The sequence below is a fragment of the Solanum lycopersicum genome, chromosome 6 (assembly GCF_036512215.1).
Source record: "Solanum lycopersicum chromosome 6, SLM_r2.1".
NCBI lineage: Eukaryota > Viridiplantae > Streptophyta > Magnoliopsida > Solanales > Solanaceae > Solanum > Solanum lycopersicum.
In genome coordinates, this window is record NC_090805.1 from 3,512,620 (window position 1) to 3,524,318 (window position 11,699).

The 11,699-nt window shown below is 34.9% G+C and overlaps 2 protein-coding genes across 3 annotated transcripts; one reads left to right on the forward strand and one right to left on the reverse strand.

Annotated features, from left to right (window-relative positions):
- Nucleotides 1-287: 287 nt before the first annotated feature.
- On the forward strand, nucleotides 288-2,412 carry LOC101246536 (pentatricopeptide repeat-containing protein At2g21090-like). Its single transcript, XM_004240599.1, has 3 exons — nucleotides 288-1,845; nucleotides 1,930-2,118; nucleotides 2,267-2,412. Exons 1-3 carry the CDS (start codon nucleotides 288-290, stop codon nucleotides 2,410-2,412), a joined length of 1,893 nt encoding a protein of 630 aa, XP_004240647.1.
- A 3,821-nt stretch (nucleotides 2,413-6,233) lies between these two features.
- On the reverse strand, nucleotides 6,234-11,664 carry LOC101265032 (pentatricopeptide repeat-containing protein GUN1, chloroplastic). Of its 2 annotated transcripts, none has more exons than XM_004240516.5 (4): nucleotides 9,469-11,664; nucleotides 7,820-8,036; nucleotides 6,678-6,862; nucleotides 6,234-6,585 (listed from the first exon to the last, which is right to left on the reverse strand). In XM_004240516.5, the coding sequence occupies exons 1-4, from the start codon at nucleotides 11,325-11,327 to the stop codon at nucleotides 6,321-6,323; spliced, it is 2,526 nt and encodes an 841-aa protein (XP_004240564.1). In that variant the 5' UTR covers nucleotides 11,328-11,664; the 3' UTR covers nucleotides 6,234-6,320. The 2 variants fall into 2 exon arrangements, 1 of the variants encoding a protein (XP_004240564.1); XR_741810.4 differs by lacking the exon at nucleotides 6,234-6,585 and adding an exon at nucleotides 6,946-7,140 and having other exon boundaries at nucleotides 6,818-6,862; nucleotides 9,469-11,469.
- Between the last annotated feature and the right edge of the window lie 35 nt (nucleotides 11,665-11,699).

Consider the following 11,699-nt stretch of genomic DNA (forward strand, 5'->3'; position numbering starts at 1 on the left):
TATCATTCACCATTGTACACACTTGAATAAGATGAAAATGACTCTTCTTTTATCTATTTCTCTTGTCTTCTTATCTTTATGCTTATATTCTTATAACTTGATTTTATAACATCGTCCTCATTGCTTAAGTGTCTTATTTTTCTTTTTTGGCAGAAGGCCAAATTTATCCCAGTATTATTTAACATAGTTTAAATATATTTTTTTATTTATACTTTCCAGCTAAATATAGCCTTGACTAAGAGAGAACAGATAGATAACTAGAATTAAAATATAAAATAAAGAGTCAAATGCCGGCGCTGTGCACCTTTGCTCTATGCCGCCAAATTTCTACCCTCTCAACGGTTAATTTGAACAAAACGATCAACAGATTCATCGGAAATGGAAACCTCCAAGAAGCTCGGAAGTTTTTCGATCAAAGTCCACACTTGACAAACGTCGTATCATGGAATTCCCTTACAGCTGGTTACTTCAAGCACAACCTCATCCAAAAAGCAGAGTACCTGTTTGACAAAATGCCTCACAGAGATGTCGTTTCTTGGAACACCATGCTCTCGGGATATCGCAACGCTAACAACCCAGGGAAAGTATATAGATGTTTTCTAGATATGAACAGATGTGGAGAAATGAGACCCAATGAGCTTACTTTTGCAGTGTCAATTAGCTCCTTCTTGCATTTACATTACAAGCATTTGATCCCTCAGCTTCACGGTCTCGTGCTCTGTTCCGGGATAAGTCTCAATGTCTTTGTAGGGTCAGCATTGATGAGGGGTTATGTTGATTTGGATGATTACAGAGGTTTAGTTCGAGTTTTTGATGAGATTTTGGATAAAGACGTTACGCCGTGGAATGTGTTGATTTTGGGTTATATGAGATTTGGGTGCACAATTGAGGCGCAGAGGGCTTTTGATATGATGCCTATGAGAAATTCTTTTACTTGGAGTACTTTGATCAATGGGTATATTGAGAACAAGAAGCTTAATGAAGCTCGATTCGTTTTTGATGAGATGAGTGAGAAAGATGTGGTTTCTTGGACGGCAATGATAAGAGGGTATGTGCAATATGGGGAGTTTATGAAGGCTTTGAAATTGTTTAAGTTGATGTTGAACTCGGGTTCTCGTCCTAATCATTTTACGTTTTCAACTGTTTTAGATGCCTGCGCAGGCTACTCTGCTGTTCTGGTAGGCAATCAAGTTCATGTGTGCATCTTGAAGTCTGGTTTCCCTCTTGACGTCGTCTTGTTGACCTCCCTTCTTGACATGTACGCTAAATGTGGAGACATTGAAGTTGCTTTCTGCATTTTTGAGTCAATCCCGGCAAGGAATTTGGTAGCTTGGAATTCGATCATTGGAGGTTATGCAAGACATGGGCTTGCAGAGAGAGCAATGCAGGTGTTTGAGAGGATGCTAAAAAGTGGTATCAGGCCTGACGAAATTACTTTTATTAATTTGGTATATGCATGTGGCCATGGTGGGCTAGTCGACGAAGGTGAGAGAATTTTCAATTCTATGGTAACAGAGTACAGATTGAAAGCAGAGATGGAACACTATGCATGTATGGTGGACTTGTATGGAAGGGCAGGTCAGCTTGAGAAAGCAGAAAAACTAATCGATGAGATGCCTTTTAAGCCTGATGTGGTCGTCTGGGGGGCATTGCTAGGAGCATGTGGCTTGCACTCGTGTCTTGAACTCGGAGAGATTGCAGCAAATGGAATCTACACATTGGAGCACGACCATCCTGCAGTATACTCAGTGCTTTCCAAAATCTATGGAGACAAAGGAGTGTGCAGTGACATAACTGGTTTGGATAAGTTGATGAAGAAATGGCGTGCTACAAAGCAGAAGGCTGGTAGTTGGATCGAATCTCCTTCCATAAACTGAAATATTTGTCTACTATGAGGCAAGTGACTTTCTACACAATGCTTCCATTAAGAAACTATTAACATAAGTGGCCAAGAGAGACGTGCTTGTGCTTGTGTTTCCAAGCGCTGGCTTATGCTTTTAAGCAGCATCCACAGGGATGAAGTATTTGCCTTCAATCCCAATCTGAATGCCGAAGAGGAATCTACTCAGTGTACCCAAGTTAAAATTGGTGAGATTGCAGAATCTACTGGTGTAGAAGGTGAGGGATAGAACTGCAAACCTTGGAGGCTTAGTAAAGCTACCTATTTGGGGAGACAACCTTTGTCGTGGTGTGACTGATGCTAGTCTCAAGGCTATCGCTCGAGGTTGCCCTACTCTCAAACATTGTTCTTCTGTTGGTGATAAAGGCTTATATGAGATTGCTCATGATTGTCATCTGTTAGAGAAGCTTAATCTTTTCCAATGCCCAACAATTACTGACAAGTCTTTGCTCGAAATTGTGGTGAACTACCCCAATATGACAATGGATTCTTGTTCAAACATTCGGACCTGAAGCTTATTGAATTTAGTCTTTTAGATGCCTTTGCAGGCTACTCTGCTGTGAATATGAAGAATGTGGTAAGTGAATTAAGATTGTGATGATTTGTATATTTTACGATGCTATCTAATCTCACGTTTATGTTATATACATCGTCAGTAATCTCACTTTGTTACCAAAACAAGCTTGCAACTTTACATAACTATATAGTTTTGCAATTTCACAATTGTAGACATTCACATTAACATTGATGAATGAACAAAGAAACAACATCAGTTAATTAATCTGTATATAAGTCATTTTTGACACAATATAATAATAAAATAATACATGATTTAGTGATTAGAATGTGACAATACATTTACCATATCTTGCATAGCCTTAATTCTCATTTCTAAAGCCAAAATGTAATCAGCTGTCTCTCTGAAAATCCCTTCCAGCCCCAAATCTTCACAGTTAATTGGAATCAACTTCTTGAGTATCTTGACTTTACTTCCAATCTCATCCTCGAACCTTCTAGAACGTTCTACGCGTATCCTTCTCTTCATCACAACACTTTTGCACCTTTTGACATGCCTTACGTTATAAGTCGTGACTCTTTGTCTGCTTATATCGCATTGGAAGGAATCGCTTAAATCAAACTTTCCCTTGTTAGGAGTATGAGAAAAAATACCCATAAGAAATTATGTTTATATATGTTGAATCTTTAAAGCTAGCTCTTTGACAAGGGAATGAGTTCTTTTAGAAGCAAATTGTATGGCTATATATATAAGTTATGATAATTCATTAGGTCAATTATAGGATAATGCTAAATATTTTAATGTATCATAATAATAATAATAATTGTAATATAGACAATTATGTCTTCCAAAAGAATGGGATAAAACAAATCAATGAATGAAAATAAGCCAAGTGTTCTAAAAAGAATTGACCTATTTTCATTTTTCGTCTCCTCTTTTTCGTTTTGATAATACTTTAATTTCAGTTTTTTACGTAATATATTTAAAATCACTAGATTAAAGAATATTTTTTATATAACTTAAATTTTAAAATTTAAAATATATGTCAAATCAAATCAAAATCGTTTTTTTAAAACGAAGAAAGTAATAAATTGTGGTGGTGAATTATAGGAATGCATGTTATCCAGCTAAGTAGTGCACATGAATTCACATGATGATTCTCTTCACCGCCCCAACTATATATGTATATATATATATATATATATATATATATATATATATATATATATATATATATATATATATATGTATGTATATATATTTGTATGGCTTAAATTAAAGAGCACCATATTTTATTTTTCACTCATATAGGCCCATATTACAACACACACGCATGCATGATTTTAATGAAAAACACCCTGGATTATTCCTTTACCCTCCCCTTTTTCCAAATTCAATGCATGTTGCGGAGATGAATTTAAAATTTAAATATCGTCTTAGTTTATATTTTGAATGTGGTGAATACACTTAATTTGTGATTGCTAGTAACTAGTGGGGTGTTTAATGATGGATTTAAGATGTGAATTTATGGTTATTAACGTTTTCTATTTAGAACTGAATTATAGGCACAAAAACGAAGTCATACTATGCGTACACCTAAAAAATAGCACTTGAAAGCTTAGAAAAGGAATACGAGTATAAAGAATTCATAAACTTTAGATTCTAATTTGGCCGAATGTGACTTTATTACAGCTCAATGGACCTTTTTTAGGCTGCCTATAGCTAACTTCATGTTCCCCAACAGGAGGCTCCTTAATTTAAGCAATCTTCTAATCATATTTTCTCATGCTTTTGTCTATATAAAGTGAGACCTAATTATCTTCCATGTTGGAAATTGAGATAAGATCACATTCCTTTAATTTTTCTAATCAAATAATTAAATGATCCTTTGAAAATTTGGTTCAACGAATGCCACGGATACATATAATAAACTTTCTTTATGTATTAATTAAAATCGAAATGGTAGTATGTATAATATATTACTTGGTTGTTAATTATCATCTCCTATCAAGAACATGGATGCACATGAAACTTGTTAACAAGTAATGGTGGGTACAAAGGAAGAAGGGACGAAGCTATAATATATATTCGGTATTAGATATGAATTCACCTGAACTCAATAATTTTAATTAAAAACCTGATTATTTTAACTTGTTACTTATATTAGAACTAGTTCTCGACACGTGCTTTGCACGATAGTCCCACATATATATATATATATATATATATATATATATATATATAAATCATTATTATTTCCCTAACATCACTACTATTATGTATTTATTTAAATTACATTTATTTAAACAAAAGCATATTTTGCATAAATTATTCAAATATTATCAAATTTATCATGTACTAATAGAAGTTTTGTCAATTAAATAACACTTAAAAAGCATAATAACACAAAAATAAAGAAATTTTTTTTCATCATGATACAAGTACATAATTACATTAAAATATGGGTTGAATACCAAATCCATTTTGAACAATCATATCGTAACTCCAAAATGAAAACGAAAAACTTAAAATCATAATATAACATGAAAAGATCTAAAGAAATATTTAAGTCATATCTTATATTGTTAAGTTTAATCGTTGAACTATACTGTAAGAAAGCTTCTCTTGCTTCTCTTTTAATTTCAGGATGAAGCTATTTGTTCTTCTCCTCGGTTAGCTTCTTGACGGCACGCACGTACTTATATCATAATCTAGGAAGAAAAAAAAGAGAATAGTAGATTTGATTGTCATTCATCTACAAAAAAAAAAATTTAATAGGGCATTAAACCATGATAGATACATTTATTTTAGTTTCTAAATTCAAAGAATCACAAATTTTTAAGAGTTTCATACATTATAGTTTTATGACAGATAAATTTATGTTAATTCCAAAATTTAAAGAATCACAAAATTCGAAGTGTTTCTTACATTATTATTTTCTACTATAATTTAATTTAACCTATTTAATTATAATTATAATATCATAACTAAAAAATTAAAGTATAGTTGTTGAATTTCATATTATATCATTATCTAATTAAATATTAGTATTTAAAAATAAATTAATTTATTTTGATTTAGTGGAGGAACAAAATAGTAATCCAACTTTGAAGATTGGAGTTTTCCACTTATAATATTATATGATAACAAACTTAACGTTCAGACTGAATAAATTTTAAATTTTGACTTTGCTACGGAGAAATAAATACGTGTAGTAGTCTTTGTTATGTTGCAAGTTGTCATATATAGAAGGAATGGTGTTGGAGGGGGTTATCGTGGAACAATATAGAATCATAGAATTAATAAGGTATTGTATGTGATTTGGGACCCAAAATAACAGCTCTTTTTTGCTTTACATTAATTGGAACCATGAATTCCGAAAAAAGTATTATTGACTTATTGCTATTTAAATTAACGACCTTTTAATAAATTTTATAGAAAATAAATTATCAGGTTATTGGTTCGGTATTGATTTATAAAATTGAATAAATTGATAACTCACTAACACTATTGTAATTTACTGCTTTTACTTGTACATAAATATTAAATATTAATCTCAATATGTTACTATTATTGTCTTTGTCCTTTTAAGTCTTCAATTCACATTTCACAACTTCACATTATACAAAACGTCAAAACTTAAAGCAAGAACTTTATTTCACTTAATTTCTCTTGATGTCACACTTGTATAGTTCCTTTTATATTTGTTATTATTGTTTCTATTTTATCAGCATTTATAAAGTTAGATTATTATCTTGTCGTCTTGCCATTCGAACAGGTTGCTGGTTCAGTTTAAAGTGACGGTAGAATAGGACATTCACATAACAAAGGAATATATATATTTATATACTAATTTACACTGGAAAAATTTTATATTCCCCTGTCAAAATTATACAGAAACGACTACAATGTTAGTTGTTGTAAATTAGAAATTTGATCAAACCTTGTGGCACGCAAGTGACTTGTATCATCTTGAAGAACAAGCACTTCCAGTGTACCTGATTCTCTCAACCAAGCAGTTACCACAGCACCAGTGGATATGAACCTCCCAATGTTGCACTTTGCTATCTGGAATGGTGCACCTATGCTGGTGAGCAAGCCTTCAATGGCTCGTTTTAAGGCGCCATCACCTGTTATCTTGCTGTGCTTGCCCCAGCCAGTCAAAATGCTGCAGAGGACAGTTGAACATTTCATTCATTATATATCACTCTTGTAGTTTGTCCGACTTTGAAAAAAATATAAGAGAATTAGAGGAAATACCTCAGCATCTTTGGTAACTCGTGGCCTTCAAACACTATAGACCGTATACTAAGCAACCATGCGTGGACCATTGCACATGCAGCCCCTGAAGACATCAAATGCAGATCCAAACAAGAAGTGGACCATGTATTTTCCCACACTTCTGAACGTTTTCCTTCAAGTACAACCAATTGAGCACCTTGTTTCTGGAAAAAAGTTAGATAAGACACCAAATATGAGTCAGTAGTAATTTATGGCAATGCAAAGGTGATATTAGTCAGTTAACAACCAATTGAGCACTTCCGAACGTTTTCCTTCAAGTACAACCAATTGAGCACCTTGTTTCTGGAAAAAAGTTAGATAAGACACCAAATATGAGTCAGTGGTAATTTATGGCAATGCAAAGGTGATATTAGTCAGTTAACAACCAATTGAGCACTTCCGAACGTTTTCCTTCAAGTACAACCAATTGAGCACCTTGTTTCTGGAAAAAAGTTAGATAAGACACCAAACATGAGTCAGTGGTAATTTATGGCAATGCAAAGGTGATATTAGTCAGTTAACAATGATCAGAGCGAAGATTTTGGTTTCCTTGACACCAGTGCTGAACTATGCAATAAGGCCAGGTAGGTCAGCTTAAGGGAGTGAGCAAGAAAGGTGAGGAGATCCAAGATCGTGACGGAAGAAGATCACAAGTACCACTTTGGAGATTATGCCTTCACAGCCATGAACGAGATGATTCTATATAGTCATGACTTGTTAGATATGATATCATCTCTGTCTATGCTTTCTATATTATTTCAACTGTTTTTTCTTAATGAAAATACATCTCTGGGTGTGGAAAAAACGATTCACATAAAATTAGTCTCTAATAGAATTTTCTTTAGCCCTCAATCATGCTCCTTGAAGCATTCCATAGTAATAAAACATTCTAACTAATGAACATTTGGAGGATGACATAGAATTGTTCCAAGCCCTCTCCCCATTAAAAAAGGATGGTGGTGCCTACTGAAGCAAATATCTAGAGCTATACACCACAAACTGATAATCACAATCTCATCATCTATGAAGAGAAATTTCACTCTTTATCAGAACTAAAAAAAATGAAGAAATTCACTATACGTTTCTTCTCTTTGATAGTTGTTATGTAACTGCAGTTTTACCTGGTCAAAATGCCACAGCATGTCAGTCAAAGCATTGTAAAAGGCAGATGCAGTTGAAGAGTCCATCTGCTTCACTTCATTGAAAAGAGATAGAGCTTGTGACCATACACCTTCCCTCTGCCCCATGAGAAGTCCATGTGCCACCCCATAAACTTGGTTATCAAATAGACGGAGTTCTTCGAGTAAGAGTGAAGCTTCATCAAATGAACTGCATCGGCTGCAATTATATTTAATCACACATCATATCTACTCAAATAGTCAAATCCATTCAGTTTAATCATAACATTTGAACCAATCAAGTGCATTGGGATTTCACAAAGATGTTAAATGTCTTAAGTAGCAATTCTTCCGAGCACTCCTTCAAAAGGTTAATCAAGAAAAAACAAAATGCTACTCACCAAAAAATCATATCTTATTTGTCCTCTTTCGCACTCTCACCCACTTCTAATTCTACTAAGGAAATTTGTGCCAAATTGACAATATATTTCTTTTGATACAACACAATTCTTTGCTCATTCTCCAGATTCGTGTTACCCACTTTGAAGAAAATATTTGGGGTGTGTTTGGTAGGAAGGACATTATTTCCCGGTAAATATTTTCTGGAAAATGAAAGAAACTCTCTCACTATCCAACAATCTCTAAGATTCAAAAACTATTTCAAACAGTCTATTGAGAAAAAAATAAGCAAAGATAGTCATTTTCCCCCTTGTAATGGAACATATGTCCTGGTGTTTGGTGACCAAAAAAATGACTTATTTTCTGGAAAAATATTTTTCTTATCAAACACCCTTGATCCAAAGTAATTTAGAAGTGGAAAAAAAAAACTCCTTAGATTGGGTGTTCTTAATGTGGCAATGGGTCCACTTTATTGACAACTTAAACTACTCCCACAACCTGCTGCTGAAGTCCTCAAAGCACTTCAGACAATAAAAGAAACTATAGTAAGTAGTCTTCAAGGCCAAAACACTCTCTCTCTCTCTCGCCTCTATCTCCCCGCCTCTCTTGTGAACTCTAAGCAAGGTCATATGATCTATTGTCTATGGAGCTCTACTACACACATTTGAATAACCCAAGCTTAAAATAAAGTTTCATTCATTAGAGTGAAAAGAGTATCTGTCTCAGTGGAAAACTCAGAAGTTTCTTCTGCTTTATTTATTTTTAAACAACAGTGGTGTCCAACCACCTTGTGCGCATCTTGAATATTCCACAGGGAACCAATTACTTTCCACTAGCGCAAGTAACGGATAACTCCGCCCACCAAGGCTTACAAAAAGTTAGTTCTGCTTTATTGTTTTCATATATACAACAATCTTAAAAGTCTGTAGCTGCATTTCACCAGAAAACAAGAAGCATATTGAATATAGATAGCACACATACATCAGCATTCAAGACAATGACAGAAAGTCAGACTGGCGCATGTGCATTCCTATCCACAAACAAAATCAGTAGCACTAATTTCATGTCCATGATCAAATGCGTCTTCAAACTACAAAGAAAATGAACATAACTACCACCCAAAAAATATAACCGCCAAACTGCCTTCTTAAAGTTGAAATAGATCATACTAACCCTCACATAATGAAAAGATGACACATTAAGAAAACACAGTTCAATGTAAAGCATGGAACTAGTAGTAAAGAAAATTATACCTGCAAGCATTCAAGATTGCTGAAAACGTGACTACATTAGGCTTTATTTGTAATTCATGCATCTTATGGAAAACACCTAGAATGCAGAGCATGTCCTGTCTTTCAGCATTAGTTTTCTTCCCACTAGCTGACTTTTGAGCAGCTAATTGCTCGAAAATCTTAACGATATTATCCTCTTCAGTGTTTTCCCACTTACTTTGAGAAATAGCGGATACAATATGTGTGACATTGTCTGATCCACATTCATTGTTTGCCGATTCACCAAAAGCATTGATTATAGAGTTATATGTAACAACATTTGGTTGTATCCCTTCCTTCGTCATCTCATTAAGCAACAACGACGAATACTCCACAAGGCCTTTTTTACACAAGGCATCAATAAGTTTGCTATAAAAAACAACATCTGCCTTCAGACCTTGCTTCTTGAACTCCTTATAGACCTCTACCGCATCATGATACAAGGCTCCTTTCAAGTACACACTAATCAATGTGGAGTACGTCAATAAGTTAGGTGAAAGCTTTTCAGCTTTCATTTCTGCAAACAACTGCTTAACCTTGGTATACATTCCTTGTTTGCCAAACCCATCCAGAAGAGCATTGTAAGTGACAACATCTTTCTTAATTCCCATACCCTCCATCTCCTTGCTAACATTAAGGGCCTCCTCAAATTTTCCCAGGCTTGCATATATAGCAAGTAAAGTATTGTATGAAACCCTGTCTAGTTTTATGCCAGCACACTTCATCTCATTAAATAAACTCAACGCTTTGTCTAATCTCCCAGCTTTTGCACACCCACGAATCACAGTACTGTAGGTGACTTGGTTGGGCAAAATATTCTTTGCATGCATCTCAGACATAATATCAAAAGCAACATCTATCTGTCCCCCATTACATGCTACATCCAAAAATGTATTATACGTGTATATATCCTGATCAATTCCTCTATAAATCATCTCGTTAAACAAACCCCTCGCAGTCTCCCACAATCCTGCACCACTACAAACAGCAAGCAACGAATTAAAGGTAATCCTATCCGGTTGAACCCCATTTCTCAGCATTTCGTCAAAAATCTCCGACGCCCTCTTAAAATCAGCACCCCCTTTCCCACAAGCATCAATCAACGCATTATAAGTCACTAAATTAGGCTTCAAGCCGGAATCTTTCATGGTCTCAAAGACTCTAATAGCTTCATTACAATACCCACTCTTTGCATAAGCACTAATCAAGGCAGAATAAGCATAAACAGTACTACCATACCCGTCACTGACAGCATTCTCAAACACTTTCTCAGCTAAATCAACCTTCCCTGATCTACCAAGTATACTAATCATTGAACTAGCTAATTTACCTTGCTCATTTCGCTTCCTTTCACGACCAACAGCGAATTGAAAGCAACGCATAGCAGCTAGCCATTCCCCTCTATTCCCAAGCTCACGGAACAAAAAAGTATAATCATCGGACCCTACAAGCTTAGAGCCGAAAGTCAACAACACTTGGTCTAAACCAGCTTCGTTGTTACAACAACGAATAGCTTCTTCAAGAGCCTCCTGAGCAAATGAAGAGTGCCTTCCGTTACCCGATATCTTAGCCCGGCCAAAATGCATCTTGGAAACGAATCGGGTCGACCGTCTACCCGAGAAATCAGCTGAAAAATCCGATTTTGATGAAGATAGAGAGAGAAAATTAGGGGTTTGGGAAGGATGGTTAGGATTGCGAGGTGGATTCAGAGAGACTTTTTGAGAGGACCAATGGCGTTGATGATTGTTCCGGTGGTTGGGGTGGGGATGGGAGTGGGTTTGGGGTTGATAAGGTTTAGAGGTAGTGAGTGCACAGTGGGGTGGGGGAGTGGAGGAGGCCATTGTTGATTGAAGATTGTAAGAGAAAGGATAGGGTTTTAGGAGAGAAGATTGAATTCTAGAGAGAGAAAGTGTTGAGCTGATATATTGACTGTTGCCACATTTTCAGACACTCTTTTACTCTGTTTTGACCGCCGGCGGCTGTACTGCTTCGTGGCATTATTATTAGGTAATACCAAATGCAAATAAATTTTGATAAACGCGTGTAACAAATCGAAAAGAATATATTAAATTACCAAAAAACCGTATTGAAGTCGTAGAACAATAATAAAATCAACGAATACTTATGAAATTCAACTTTTATAGTTGAAAGTTTTGGTTGATGAAAAAATTAAAAATTAACAAGTTAACCATGAAAATTTGTTAAATAGTTTA